General features: G+C 40.4%; 2 protein-coding genes across 5 annotated transcripts in view; one reads left to right on the plus strand and one right to left on the minus strand.

Moving 5' to 3' along the window:
* The window catches only part of LOC120797027 (equilibrative nucleoside transporter 2-like), a 52,939-nt gene extending 48,071 nt beyond the window's left edge, over positions 1–4,868 (plus strand). For all 3 annotated transcript variants that reach the window (XM_040140243.1, XM_040140244.1, XM_040140245.1), the window contains exon 13: positions 1–4,868. In XM_040140243.1, coding sequence (XP_039996177.1) covers positions 1–112 — 112 coding nt within the window. In that variant the 3' untranslated portion in view covers positions 113–4,868.
* The window catches only part of LOC120797028 (serine/threonine-protein phosphatase PP1-beta catalytic subunit), a 24,738-nt gene continuing 16,569 nt past the window's right edge, over positions 4,604–12,772 (minus strand). For both annotated transcript variants that reach the window (XM_040140246.1, XM_040140247.1), the window contains exons 3-9: positions 11,653–11,784; positions 11,316–11,546; positions 9,744–9,848; positions 9,380–9,451; positions 6,832–6,983; positions 6,462–6,596; positions 4,604–5,185 (exon numbers count right to left, since the gene is read on the minus strand). In XM_040140246.1, the coding sequence (XP_039996180.1) occupies positions 5,081–5,185; positions 6,462–6,596; positions 6,832–6,983; positions 9,380–9,451; positions 9,744–9,848; positions 11,316–11,546; positions 11,653–11,784 (932 nt within the window). In that variant the 3' untranslated portion in view covers positions 4,604–5,080. The remainder of the gene's footprint in view (positions 5,186–6,461; positions 6,597–6,831; positions 6,984–9,379; positions 9,452–9,743; positions 9,849–11,315; positions 11,547–11,652; positions 11,785–12,772) is intronic.

Genomic DNA, 12,772 nt, shown 5'->3' on the forward strand with positions numbered 1-12,772 from the left:
GTTAGTGGAGCCTAAGGATGCAGAGACTGCAGGAGCCCTGATGACCTTCTTTTTGGCCCTGGGTCTGTCCATTGGAGCTGCCCTGTCCTTCCTTCTGAGAGCTCTGGTCTAGTCACACACACTCACAAATAGCACTGTATAGACACTGTTGGATATACTCGCACACACCTGGAGCCGCAAATAGAAAGGGTTAAATGCTTCAAATGATCATCAGCCTGCCCCTTTGGACCATCTTCTCTCTCTCCATTCATCTGTCAGGGGCTGTGGGTGTTGCAGCCTGACACCCTTGACAACGAAGGACCCTGGGTGACGCGTAAAAAAAGAAAAAACAAAAAAAAATACACCACACAGTTAATGAAATGTTAATGGTCATAAATGACAAGATTCCCTTGGGAAGTAGGAATAAGGGAAATATTGTATATTACGCAGAATAATATATTACACTGGTTATGTTACCTGCTGCAAGCCTGAAGAAGAAGGTTTGAAGAGATTTCCTTTCTGAACACTTACCATAAGAGTGGTTTGTTGGACTTTGTGTTTCTACATTTTTAGGTTTACAGTATGTTTAAATTGGGTTTCTTGTAAGTAGTTTTAGGGCATTATCCACAGCTGATCATATGTAGATAAAGGGAAACCTTAGAGACTTACCAGATTAATTTCCATATGCCGCAATCATGAAGACTTATGTTTCATACACGTATTTGTTGTTGCCACCGTTGAACTTTGTTTACACTCCATTTGGTTGGCTTTTGATACGAGCGAGATCTTTTTGATTGATGGCTTGAGTAATGACAGTTTTTGTTAGAATAATTCCATTGGGTATTTTTGATGTTAGGATCTTGCTAGAATTAGTTACTTTTCTAATGAAGTAGCTCCATGCTACAGATGTAGAACAAACAATAATTTGTTCTATTTGTGTAATTTGTAAATTACCAATGGAAGGTTAATGTCCTGCCTCACGGGTATGGATGGATAACTGAATGGGCCAACTGTTTATGAGCTCGGGGGGCCCTGGGCCGAAGCCTCTGTTTGAGTTGACTTTTACATTTCTTGTTGAAAAGTCAATCGGACGAGTACAGACACAAAATGACCTGGAGCAGATGCAAAACGACCACAGAACGTCTACAAAGAGACACAAAGAACTACAAAAAGATGCAAAATGAGCATGTTGTTTTGTGTCCCTTTCAGTCTGGGAATCTAACTCCTGTGTAGGAGGGGTGGGGGGCCTTTACCGTGTCTGCGCCCAGGTGCCTGTTGTCTCAAAATCCAAAACCCGTCCATGCTCCGGGGGCCTTTTGCTAGGACCAGTTTATTCTTCAGCTCTCAGTCTCCGCCACAAATCTCGTGGCAGTTGTCTCTCTCCAGCATTTGGTTTGCTACTGCCATCTACTGGTCAAAAGACTTAAGTCCTTCAGAGGTCCAGCTTTTTCTTGCCCTAAAAAGCTCAAAATGGAACAGGAAAGACTGTTGTGCTGTAACCCCATCAGGACACGGTCTACTACTGACTGACAGGAAAAAGAAATAGCGTTGACAGCACCTGCTGACCCTTGGCTGTATTTTTGCTGACATGACAGGTTATATGCCATGGGGCAACCTTCTTTTAATGACATCAGCCTGGGCTGGCATGGAGTCGAAAGCTGGCTCAATACAAGAAATAGGTTAACTTTAAATTAATGTTAAATCTTGAACTTCTCATCAGAAAACCTGGCAGCTGCTGTTTTCTTGTTTAAATGTCCCAGCATAGTGATGCTGTTGTTACTGTAAGCCATTAAAAACAATCGAATCAGATGTGAATATTGGAGTAAATGTGGAAGAAAAGAAAGAAACGGCACTGCAAGAGTATTTTTTTCCTGTTGGATATTGTATAGATATTTATATTGGCCATCTTACGATGTCAAATAGTATTGGATTTTTTTTTTTTTTTTTTTTTAGACATTGCTACCAATGTGCCATGTTCCAATAACATAAATAATTCCATTTTTAATTGTCTCACTGTAGTAAGCATCTTCACATGTATAGAATTAACTTATTACTCCATACTGGTATCACATCACAATCTATGTAGGATGAAAACTTACCTTTTTTTTGCTTTTTTTTTCTTAAGTGTTCAATAAGCATTTATTTTCCTGCTTATTATCCGAGTGTGTTTTGAAATTTTTTTTCTTAAATTTTGAGTGTCAGGGGTGGTTGTATGTGAACTGTATGAGGTGTCATATACGAGGTGTCTTGTACATTTAAATGAAGAAGATTTGTCTTCTGCTGCTTCAAAATGAACCAAGGGCTGAGTCCTAATGGACGGAACAATATTAATTACTTGATTTATGCTACATTCACATCCAGCGGGAAATAGACAAATACAGCAAGTGGTTGTCATTGAAACTATGAAATTTAAGTCTGGAGTCCACCTGCTATTCCCAAACTTCAAATGTCATTGATTCCAACTGAAATGTGAAACCTTATCTTAAAGAAAGAAGCTGAATATACCGTATTTCCTACATCATGTCAGTGCAGCATCAGTAATGGAGATGTTTGAACTCAGCTCAGTTTGCAGTGATTTTACATTGGGATCGTACTTTCTAATTCCATGTTGAAGTTCAAGACTACGAAACAGAAGCGGGTCAGAAAAATTCAAACTCTTACCGGTAATTTCAAATTTCCTTTCCACTTCTTAAGGTCTTATATAAAGAATGTAAATGAAATGATTAGATACGGGCAGTTCTCAGGCACTTTACCGCATGTAGTTGCAGGTATTCTATCAGTTGCAGCTCTGTCATAATCAGCCTTTATTATAATAATCAAACCCAGTCTAAAAGGTTCGTGTTGTGTTCATATCATATTGGATTGACAGTAAACACAAGCTGCTGTCTACCTCCTCGTAATTAGTCTGCTCTTGTTGCTAACTCCAGATGTGTCAACGTGGAGCAGCAGGAAATCCCCCAACATTAACACTCCAAGTAACTCAGTGTCAACAAAAAAGAACTGTTGTGATTTCTCTGACGTACTGTAGTGCAACCACAACATTAATACATAATGTCATCTGTTACATGCAGTTCAACTGTGCTCCATACAAACAGATTCTGGCAGAAGACGGGACACAAAGGGTCCCGATTGAACTACCAGACCATGTTTCATGAGTTACAGTAAAAGGAATCCATGCTTATGCATGTTCATAATGTATCTGTATAGATTTGGCTATTAATAAATGGATGGTTTCAAACAGCTGTGTGATTGAAGTTGTTTTATATGGTCATTCGTATGTAATCAAAAGTAGAGTGTTCTCAAAAGGGCCCTGTCTTTCACACGAGGATAACTGAGTTAGTTTGATTTGCTACAAGCCTGGATTTTTTTTTTTTGGCTCATCAATCCTGGCTTGAAATCGAAAGCTGTTGTGTTAGCAACAAATCCTTCAACCTAAACCTATGAAAGTACAGGCTTAGTCACAGTTAGCTGGATCATCAGACCAAATTCTTTAGGGTTACTGAGGGTTATGGTCGCTTAGTGAAACTCCATCTCATTTCCACTATAAAGTTACATATGTTATAGGACACAATGAGAAAAGTAAAATTTTCGTACTTTTTGCTGAAATATGATTCTGCTTTGAGAGATTTGTCAGGTTTGTTACATAGGTGGAATATGTTTAAGGTACAGTTTGTTGTGTTTAAGGGTCCTTAGCTTTAAAATACCTTATGCAATGTGTAGCTATGGTGATATCCCAACCAGTCAAGAGTAAAATCGCTGATCATGGTTTCAAATCTGTGAGATGCCTTTATTTCAAAATAAGAGCTTGCTGTTATTGAAGCTAACTTTATCTGAGATTAACAAATCCATTGTCTAACTGTATTCAAAGACCCAGTTTAGCTGGATGAGAATCAGGATAATTTTAAATGGATAAGATAATATTAGCCTGGATTATTTGAGACATGTTTGAAGAAACTCATTCACGGCTACAGTTAGCCACGAACACGCCAATAGTGAAAGTATGCACTATTTTACAGAAACACTGCAAAATCAGAAAAAAATACATTTTTTGAACAGAAGTATCTGGGGACCTTTAGGGGGTCCTGACCCCCAAGTTGGTCACCACTGTAATAGGCGATAGGATAACAATAAGATTAGTACACTTCCAAATAAAAGCAAATCCTAATTTAGTTTTAGTTTAACATAGTATGATGCCAAAAGGTATGAAATGTTGCTTTGTAAATATACATGAATTGGTTTTAGTTAAATTTGAGTCATAGAATATTTGAGTGCACCCTTATTCAAGATGATTTAATCCTAGATCCAAATCAAACCTAACTGCGCTCCCTAAACCAAACTAGCTAAATGAGAATTAAAAGGATAATTACAGCTGGCTAACACGTTAGACTGGATTAGTTAAACCCAGGTTTATACAGTATAAATCTCACACAGAGGGGCACAGGGGTTAGTAAATTGGGCCCAGGCTGAAAAGCTGAGCTTGACAAACTGAGGGAACATATTAGCAGAGGCAACTGAATTCTTCTTTGTAACCCTTGTACTGTTTACAAGCAGGTTGTACATGACATTATTTTAATTGTCCTGTGGAGAAATGATTTCACTGGAAGAAGCACACAGAACATCCAGATGGATTTATTCCCTGTATTATTTATTGAAAACCCAGCAGTTGTCATTAATACCTGTTGTGTCTGTACAGGCAGGGAAGTTAGGAGGTGTGGTAAACTAAATTAGCTGTCATTCTGTTGTCAGAAGGCATAGGACAAAAAGACCCCCCCCCCCCAAAAAAAACCAAAACACTCCGATATGCTACAGAATGACACCCTTATTTTGTTTTCTCGTTTCCTTTTAACACTTCTTAAAAATGTTACACAGATGCAGAGAAAAAAAAAAAAGCACCGAGGAAGAAGAAGAGTGACAGCAGTTCAGAGGGAGATAAAGAAAAAAAATTAAATGAAAGACAGGTTTGAGTATGTCTTTTAAAACAGTTGTGTTCATCTGTTTTCTCCTCTGCCAAGTTGCTTTTACTTATGTTGTGAAAAGCCAAAAGGAGACAATCATTGACAATTGTCTCTCTCATTCTGTCTCTGCCTCCCTCCGTCCTTCTTCATCGTTTCTTTGGAGGTTGGGCTGTGCGGGGAGGAGTGACGGGCCGACCCGAGTTCATCCCTCCATACTGGTACTTGGCTTTCTTCTCAGATGGCTTCAGGATCTAGGAACCGACACGGAAGCATTAGCTTTTAAATTATACAACAACAATCTGTTCTGTGTATGTAATAAAATGTCTCACAGCCGCTATCTGAGGTACTTGGATTTGACTTCATTTCCAGTTTGTGCTTTCATATACTTCTAGTCTACTACAGTAGAGGAAAATATTGCCTTTACTCCACTACATTCATTGTACATACAAAAGTATGTTTTCATACTTCTTGCTGCTAATGAGTTTACAGAACACTGAAAATCCACAATAAGGTCATCGTATACTTTTTCTAACTGAGTGAGGTCTGTTTTATTTTTTTCTGTATGCTTTTGGCTGCTGGCATACCCAAAGCACACAGAAGATGGGAAGCAGACAGGGGTGTAAATAATCAATCAACATTCCATTAAAAACCACAGCCCGGATCAGGCCTGATCCCGGGACAAGCCTAATATATAAGCACTGGTTAGCTTGAGCCTAGATGAACTAAACACCCAAACACAACAAACAAAAAACTTTCACAGATGTCAAAGTAAGTATTCAGATTCTTTAGTAGTAATACTACAGTGTAAAAATACTCCATTACAATTAACAGTCCAACATTAAAGTAACAACACAAAAGCACTGTAAGCAAAATGTTCAAGAACATAAAAGTACTCATTCAATTCAGTTCAGTTTTATTCATATAGCGTTAAATCATAACAGAGGTCATCTCAGGGCACTTTTCATATACAGCAGGTCTAGACCCTACTCTTTATAGTTATATTAACAGAGACCCAACATTCCCCCATTAGCAAGCACTTGGCGACGGCAGCAAGGAAAAACGCCCTAACAGGTAGAAACCTTGAACTGAACCGGGCTCATGGTGGCCGGCCGTCTGCCTCGACCGGCTGGCACCTGTGCGTTTGATTATTATATGTTGGATTAACAAATTATTGAGTAGTTCAATTTGTAACAGTGCACCACATTTCCTAAAAGGATCATTAGTAGCTTATATATGTGAAACCTCAATCTCAAAACTAAGGTTTCTTTCTTAATGCTTTTGTACGGCCTCATTACATTGTGCACATTTATAGTTATTTATCATTGTAATTATTACCACGTCCACATTGACCTTTAAGCTCATAGCCTTTCATTGTTTGTAGTTTTGTGACTAACGGTGTTTTTCCCTCTCTGCTGTGTCTATATCTGTTGAGCTGGGTGGCGAGCTAATGCACGCAACTGCCCTTTGTCTGTTTTGTGCATGAAGCGAACGTCAGTGCCAGGGCAGTACTTTGCCATGACTGCATACCTGGAAGGAGCACATCAGGGTTTCATCCACGCTCATCATGCCGCCGGCGTTGTCGAACTCTCCACAGTAGTTTGGAGCTGAGAACAGAGTCACCAGCTGCCGCTTGGCAAAGAACTCATAACCATCTTCTACCACCTGGGGGCGCCAGAAACACAGGAACATTACTCACCGCAGCCTCGATACATAATATTTACATATACATCATCTGAAAGGGACGTTAGTCAGCAATGATGCACTTCATGCAAATATGTACACATTCCGATAACGTGTAGGTGTTCGAATCACAACTAGATGGATTTTTCTAGAAAGCCTGATAAATCAGCTTGCTTCTTGTGGTTACGGGAGGTGGTTTCCTATGTTTGCGTAACACCTGGTGGGCTCTGCAGATGAGGTCCAGGTCGTGGCGGTTTAGGAACTTGCTGACCACGTCAGCGCCAAAGGTGAAGGAGACGCCGCGGTCGTTCTCTCCCCAGCCCTGGACGTCCTTGTCTGGGTCCGACCACAGCAGATCACAAAGGAGGCCTGGAGGGGAAAACAAACAACACGCAATTTTATCTGCAGCTTACTGCCCTCTTAATGCTGTCCAGAGGGGCGTGAACTGCTGCACTCACATGGGAAAATAACACATGATTCATCTCCATATCAAACATTCAAAGGCGGGTCACAGCGTGAAATAATCTCTGTTAGTTTTGCTGTAAATCCACCCGTTCTCCCAACTACTGCAAGTCACCTTTACATCAGGTAGGTAGAGCAATAAGGCTTCACACTCTCACACTCCCTCACACACACACATGCGCTCTCTCTCACACACACGCACACACACACACACACGCTCTCTCTCTCTCACACACACACACACACACACACAGTCTCCCTGAAGGACCATAAGAGGATCTAAGAGACAGTGGCTGCCAGGGTCTGAACACTGGCTGCCTTATAAGGACAAGAACAACCAGGTTTAATGAAGAGGGCAAAGACTCAGACTGAGAGAGGCTTCACTTCCACTTCTTTTACTATGACTTACAAAAAGAACTGTGTACTTCTCAGTGGAGCAAAGAAATAAAAAGTTACATCACTGTATTACTTTATGATAAATACTACCTCATTTAAATCAACTATGTGGACAGACCTCAAAGTGCAAGGATTTACGAGGGTAAGGGGACAGATGCTGACAGTCAGCAGTTCCTCACTTCTTGTATCCTCACCTGCTATTAGGAGCATAGAACATAAATCGTAGCAAAGAGCACAGACAAATCCGTCATTAGCTGAGCTTAGAAGGACTGGAATCGGAACCTGTATTCATCAGGCATCTCAGAGTCCCTGAGAGGAAACGCAGTAGAAGAACTAAAAAACCACCTCTGAGCAGGCCTTGAACTTTATGAATTAAACTGTGCATTTTTCTGAGGAGCTGTATGAGCGATCAAAGTTTATTACTGCAGACACTGTTGGTTGTTACAGATCATAATCGTCAGTGCTGCGGGGCTGCATTGTCCCCGTTGCTCTCAGGCTGTTGACTTTGCGGCGAGAGCATGAGTGGCTGTCTTTTGAATCCCACACAAGGTCAGCCAAAAAAATAATTAGACTTTTGCCAAAACTGTGTCTTTTAATAACCTCACTGTCATCAATGAACACCTCTCCTCCCACAGCTGTGCGTGCATGGCGATGCCTAAACACAGTCTCCTGGGTCTCCTAAATATCAGTAGAGATACGAGTCATTTCAAGTTCAGAGAGCTGATAAAGTGCTTGTCCTCCTAGTGCTAAAAGTAGGACCAAAGCTGTATCATTCTAGGAGTTTTTGGCCAGTTGGGGCCTCCGAGAAGCTTGATAAATACGGGCCCAGATCTGTATTCTTACACTTACACTATCAAAACTGATAACCTGGCAGGACATGGTACTAAAACTGTTCATCAAGTCAGCTAGTGGTGAGTGAATGTCATTTCTAATAAAATGAGAATGTGTCAATCATGTTTTGGTGCTATTTGATATTTTTTACATGTCAATACAGAGTCCTATCTGATAATTCTTTAAAAATGTTTTTCCTAATACAGGTGCATAATGCACATTTTTTTTGCAGCTGGCAGATCTAGAGAAAACACAATGTTAGGCTTTAAATAGCCAACAAACAATCCATCTAAATAAATAAATAAATAAATAAATAAAAAAGGCCTGGATCTGGCCTGATCCCGATCCCGTGCATGGGATCGGGACAATCTAATATACAAGTGTTGCTTCACTTGTGTATTAGCAATATCAGCAAAAGCTGGAACCGATAAGTTGATCAATCAATTAGTTGATCAACAAAAAATTTATTTGCAACTCTTCTGAAAATCCATTACTCGTTTATGTCATTTATCGAGAGAAAATGTCAGACATTCTTCAGTTAAAGCTTCTAAGTTGTGCTGATATGATGCTTTTTTTCACACGATAGTAAACTGTATGTCTTTGGATGTTGGACTGTTGCCGGACAAACGTGTGTGATCTGAGGACGTCACCTCGGGCTTTAGGAAACGGTGATGGGCTTTTTTTATTATTTTTGATAATTTTCCACTCATTTAACTATTTAATATATATATGTTGAGTGGTTTCATCTATAACACTGCTTCACATTTTATAAGATGATCATAAAGCGCGTTTTCTGTGTAAAATCTGAATCTGAAACTTGACTATTAAATGTAGTGGAGTAGACGTATCACGTAGCATTAAATGGAAGTATCTCAAATTTTACTCAAGTACAGTAGAGAAGTAAATGTAATAAGTTACTTTTTACCCACCTAAAGTGCAGCTGTGATGAAAACTCAACGACAAAAAGCACCCCTCTATACAGAGATACCTAGGAAAATGACAAGAAAAACACCTGGCCTGCTGTGTGCGTGCGTGTTTTTCTTGTCATTTTCCTAGGTGCGTGTTTGCTGACCTACCTGTGTCGGGCACGTCTGTCGGTCTCATGATGCGTCTGATCTGCTCCATAGACTGCAGGTCAGGAGAGAGACCTGCGGGCAACACGCCGACACAATGACACAAAACCATCGCAGTTTGTAAGTCTCTTCACCACCGCCCCCACCCGCCATGCCTGTGCAGGTATTAAGCCATATCAGTAAAGCTATAAACTTGCTCTGACCCATTTACTTCCCATCAGATTAGTAAACAAAAACACTGAAGGCTCAGGAACTTTATCTTTTCATGCTCCAGATCACAGACAGTGTAAGCAATGACAGGAAAGCACTCTGACTTATATGCAGCCAGGAACACGCATAATGATCAGCAGTGTTTCAACATGGATACCTCCGTGACAGCAGAAGATCTTCTCGTCCACTATGGCGGCGATGGGCAGGCAGTTGAAGCAGTCGGTGAAAGTCTTCCACAGCTTGATGTTGAATCTGCGTTTACCTGTGAAATCAACAAGTCCGTGAGTCACGAGGCCTCAGGGCAAGGGACCATATAGGGCCGTGCAAGATGTTTTTACAAGTTCAGCCTTGAGATGCAGGGATTAAAGTGTGCAGTCCTCTTTCACCTTGTTCCAATTTCTACTCTGAAAAGTTATCCAGAGACTAAGCCACTGGTTTCAGTGAATTCATCCAGTACCTGATTAATTTTATACCTGTTACTACCTTTAAATAAATGCCATCTCAAAAGGTGTGCCTTACCAGACAGGTCAAGGTAAAATATTACATGGAATTAAAAAAATGTTTGATTTTTGTAGTTTGAAGTATTTAATGTGTGTGTAGAGCGTCACCAAGATTTTGCAGTACTTGTACTTAACTTGTATTTCCATTTTATGCTACTTTATACTGTTTACTCAACCACATTCATCTGACAGCTGTAGTTACCAGTTATTCTTCAGATTATGATTTTACATTAAAAACATATGATGAGTTGATAAACTAAAACACATTGTTACAGATTAAACCAGTGGTTCCCCACCTTTTGCACTTGTGACCCCATACAAAAAACAACCTACGTGTAGTCACGTTTCAACTGTTGGTAGCGGTTCCGAAGAGACATTTCCCCTCCAAACTACTTTGCTGCTTCCATTTAAAGAACGGCTGGAGGCGTGAAGAGGCCTCTCCCTCTCTCCTCTCTAAACTACATATAAAGTTGTTAAAACTAGCTCCACTTTAACCACAATATCATGTTGTTGAAGCACTGATGCATTAATATTAACAAATCTCATAATGTGAAATTTAATAATAAAAAAATAAAGGGGCCACTTCTCTGCAGAGCGAGTACTTTTACTTTTTTGCTTTTGGTAATTTAAGTACATTTTGTTGCCAGTAATACCATACTTTTATTTCCGATTTAAAGTGAGACTCTGTAACTTTCAAGAGTATTTTTTGGTTCTTTGCCACAGTCAATGTAGAAGTTGACAGGAAAGGTGGGGAGAGAGAAGGCTATGACATGCAACACAGGTCAGGTGTAACTCACCCTTTTGTTCTTGTGCTACTGTAACACTGTGTTTTAGCTTTGACCATTATCTTATTGCCACAGCGGCTGCTGTTGAGCCAAAGGTACACAGTCCCAACTTTAAAGACATCTCGTTGAATCATTGAAGGTCTTGTTGTAATATGCTATATTGACTTTTGATTTAAAAAAAAAAAAAATCTCAATTTTGTTTTTAATTTACTCATGGTTATTTGTCTTGCCAAATTTCAAGGTTCAAAAGTTACTACTTTATAACCTTGGAGTGTGGCTACAACATTAATCTTGATATTTATTGTCATATAATTTAAACATCACAATATCCCCAGTCGACAATAATCAATTTTAAGTGATAAATACATACATAACGGAACCTGAGGGGCACTGAAAGTGAACACACACTCTGCTTCTGTATCACTTTGAGATCCAAGCACTCACACTCGTCGTAGAAGCCGTAGATGCGGTTGATGGAGGCACACTCGTGGTTGCCCCTGAGCAGGAAGAAGTTCTCGGGGTATTTGATCTTGTACGCCAACAGCAGGCAGATGGTCTCCAGGGACTGCTTCCCTCTGTCCACGTAGTCGCCCAGGAACAGGTAGTTGGCCTCCGGGGGGAAGCCGCCATACTCAAAGAGCCTCAGCAGGTCTGTGTACTGTCCATGGATGTCACCTTGGATGAAGCAGTGATGGATTTAGGAAGGCGAAGCAGGAGATAATGAAAAGACAGACTAGATAGTGCAATTTAGAAGAGCAAGGTCAAATGGGAGGTTACTGACCACAGATTTTGAGCGGAGCCTCCAGCTCCAGAAGGATCGGCTGACTGAGGAAGATCTCCCGGGACTTGATGCAGAGGCCACGCACCTCAGCCTCTGTCATCTGTACAATCTTCCCTGGACGACATCCTCGCACTGGTGGAAGGAAAGGAGAGTTGGAATAAGGCTAAAGAATACCCGTGTGTGTGTTCCAGACATCCAGGAGCATTATTACCAGCGTTTCAATAAGCATGTTCTCAGTATCCTTTACCCCGGAAATTTCTCTTAAGAATATGACAACTGACCGTCACATCCCTGTACACATCATCTCCCACAGGGCGAGTCTTTAAGTTATCTTCAAACTAAATATGGGAGGCAGGGTTTAGTCAACAGACAGAGGATGGAAATAGCCAGTGTAGGCATTGTTGATATTGCTGGGAGTGTTTCTGGAGACGCTTCCTGTTGTGTAATAGAGAGGAAAAGGGGGAGTCGCTGCGGTCACTCGAAAAGAAGCTGTGCGACTCCATGTCAGTGACTATTAAATGTACTTGAGACTGGTAAAGTCAGCACGCCAATAACTGATGCTTAATAAAACTTGATAAATGAGGTTACTTTAAAAAAACGTGGAAAATCCCATGAAAGTGGTGGCGGTCAGTGGTGGGAGATTTTAGACAAGTGACACAGCCTTAAGGTGCCTTATTACACTGCTTTCTCATTTTAATTACGCACATACAACAGAAGGTACAAACAGGTGTGACCTTCGATCCTGGATCAGGGTGGTATATTAAGTTAGTCCCTGGTTCATTCCATGAATTACATGCGTGCTTATCCAAGAGCAACATACAGCAAAAAAAGAAAAACAGCAGCAGAAAAAGAAGATGAAAATACCTTCTGGTTTCAGCTTCTCAGATGTGAGGGTTTGATTTGTTTATTTGTTATGTGACAGCAAACTGAAGTTTTGGGGTTTGGACTGTTGGTTGGGCAAAACAAGACATTTTAAAGACGTCACCTTGGGTTTAATGAAACTATAAAAGCCTTTTTCCCTATTTTCTGACACTACCGAGGAAACAATCAGTTACTCGGGAAAGCATTCTACAGATGACCCGTAAAATGAAAATAATCGTTAATTACATAAAGAAGCCAG

This window comes from Xiphias gladius, chromosome 12, assembly GCF_016859285.1.
Source record: "Xiphias gladius isolate SHS-SW01 ecotype Sanya breed wild chromosome 12, ASM1685928v1, whole genome shotgun sequence".
NCBI classification, from domain to species: Eukaryota; Metazoa; Chordata; class Actinopteri; order Istiophoriformes; family Xiphiidae; genus Xiphias; species Xiphias gladius.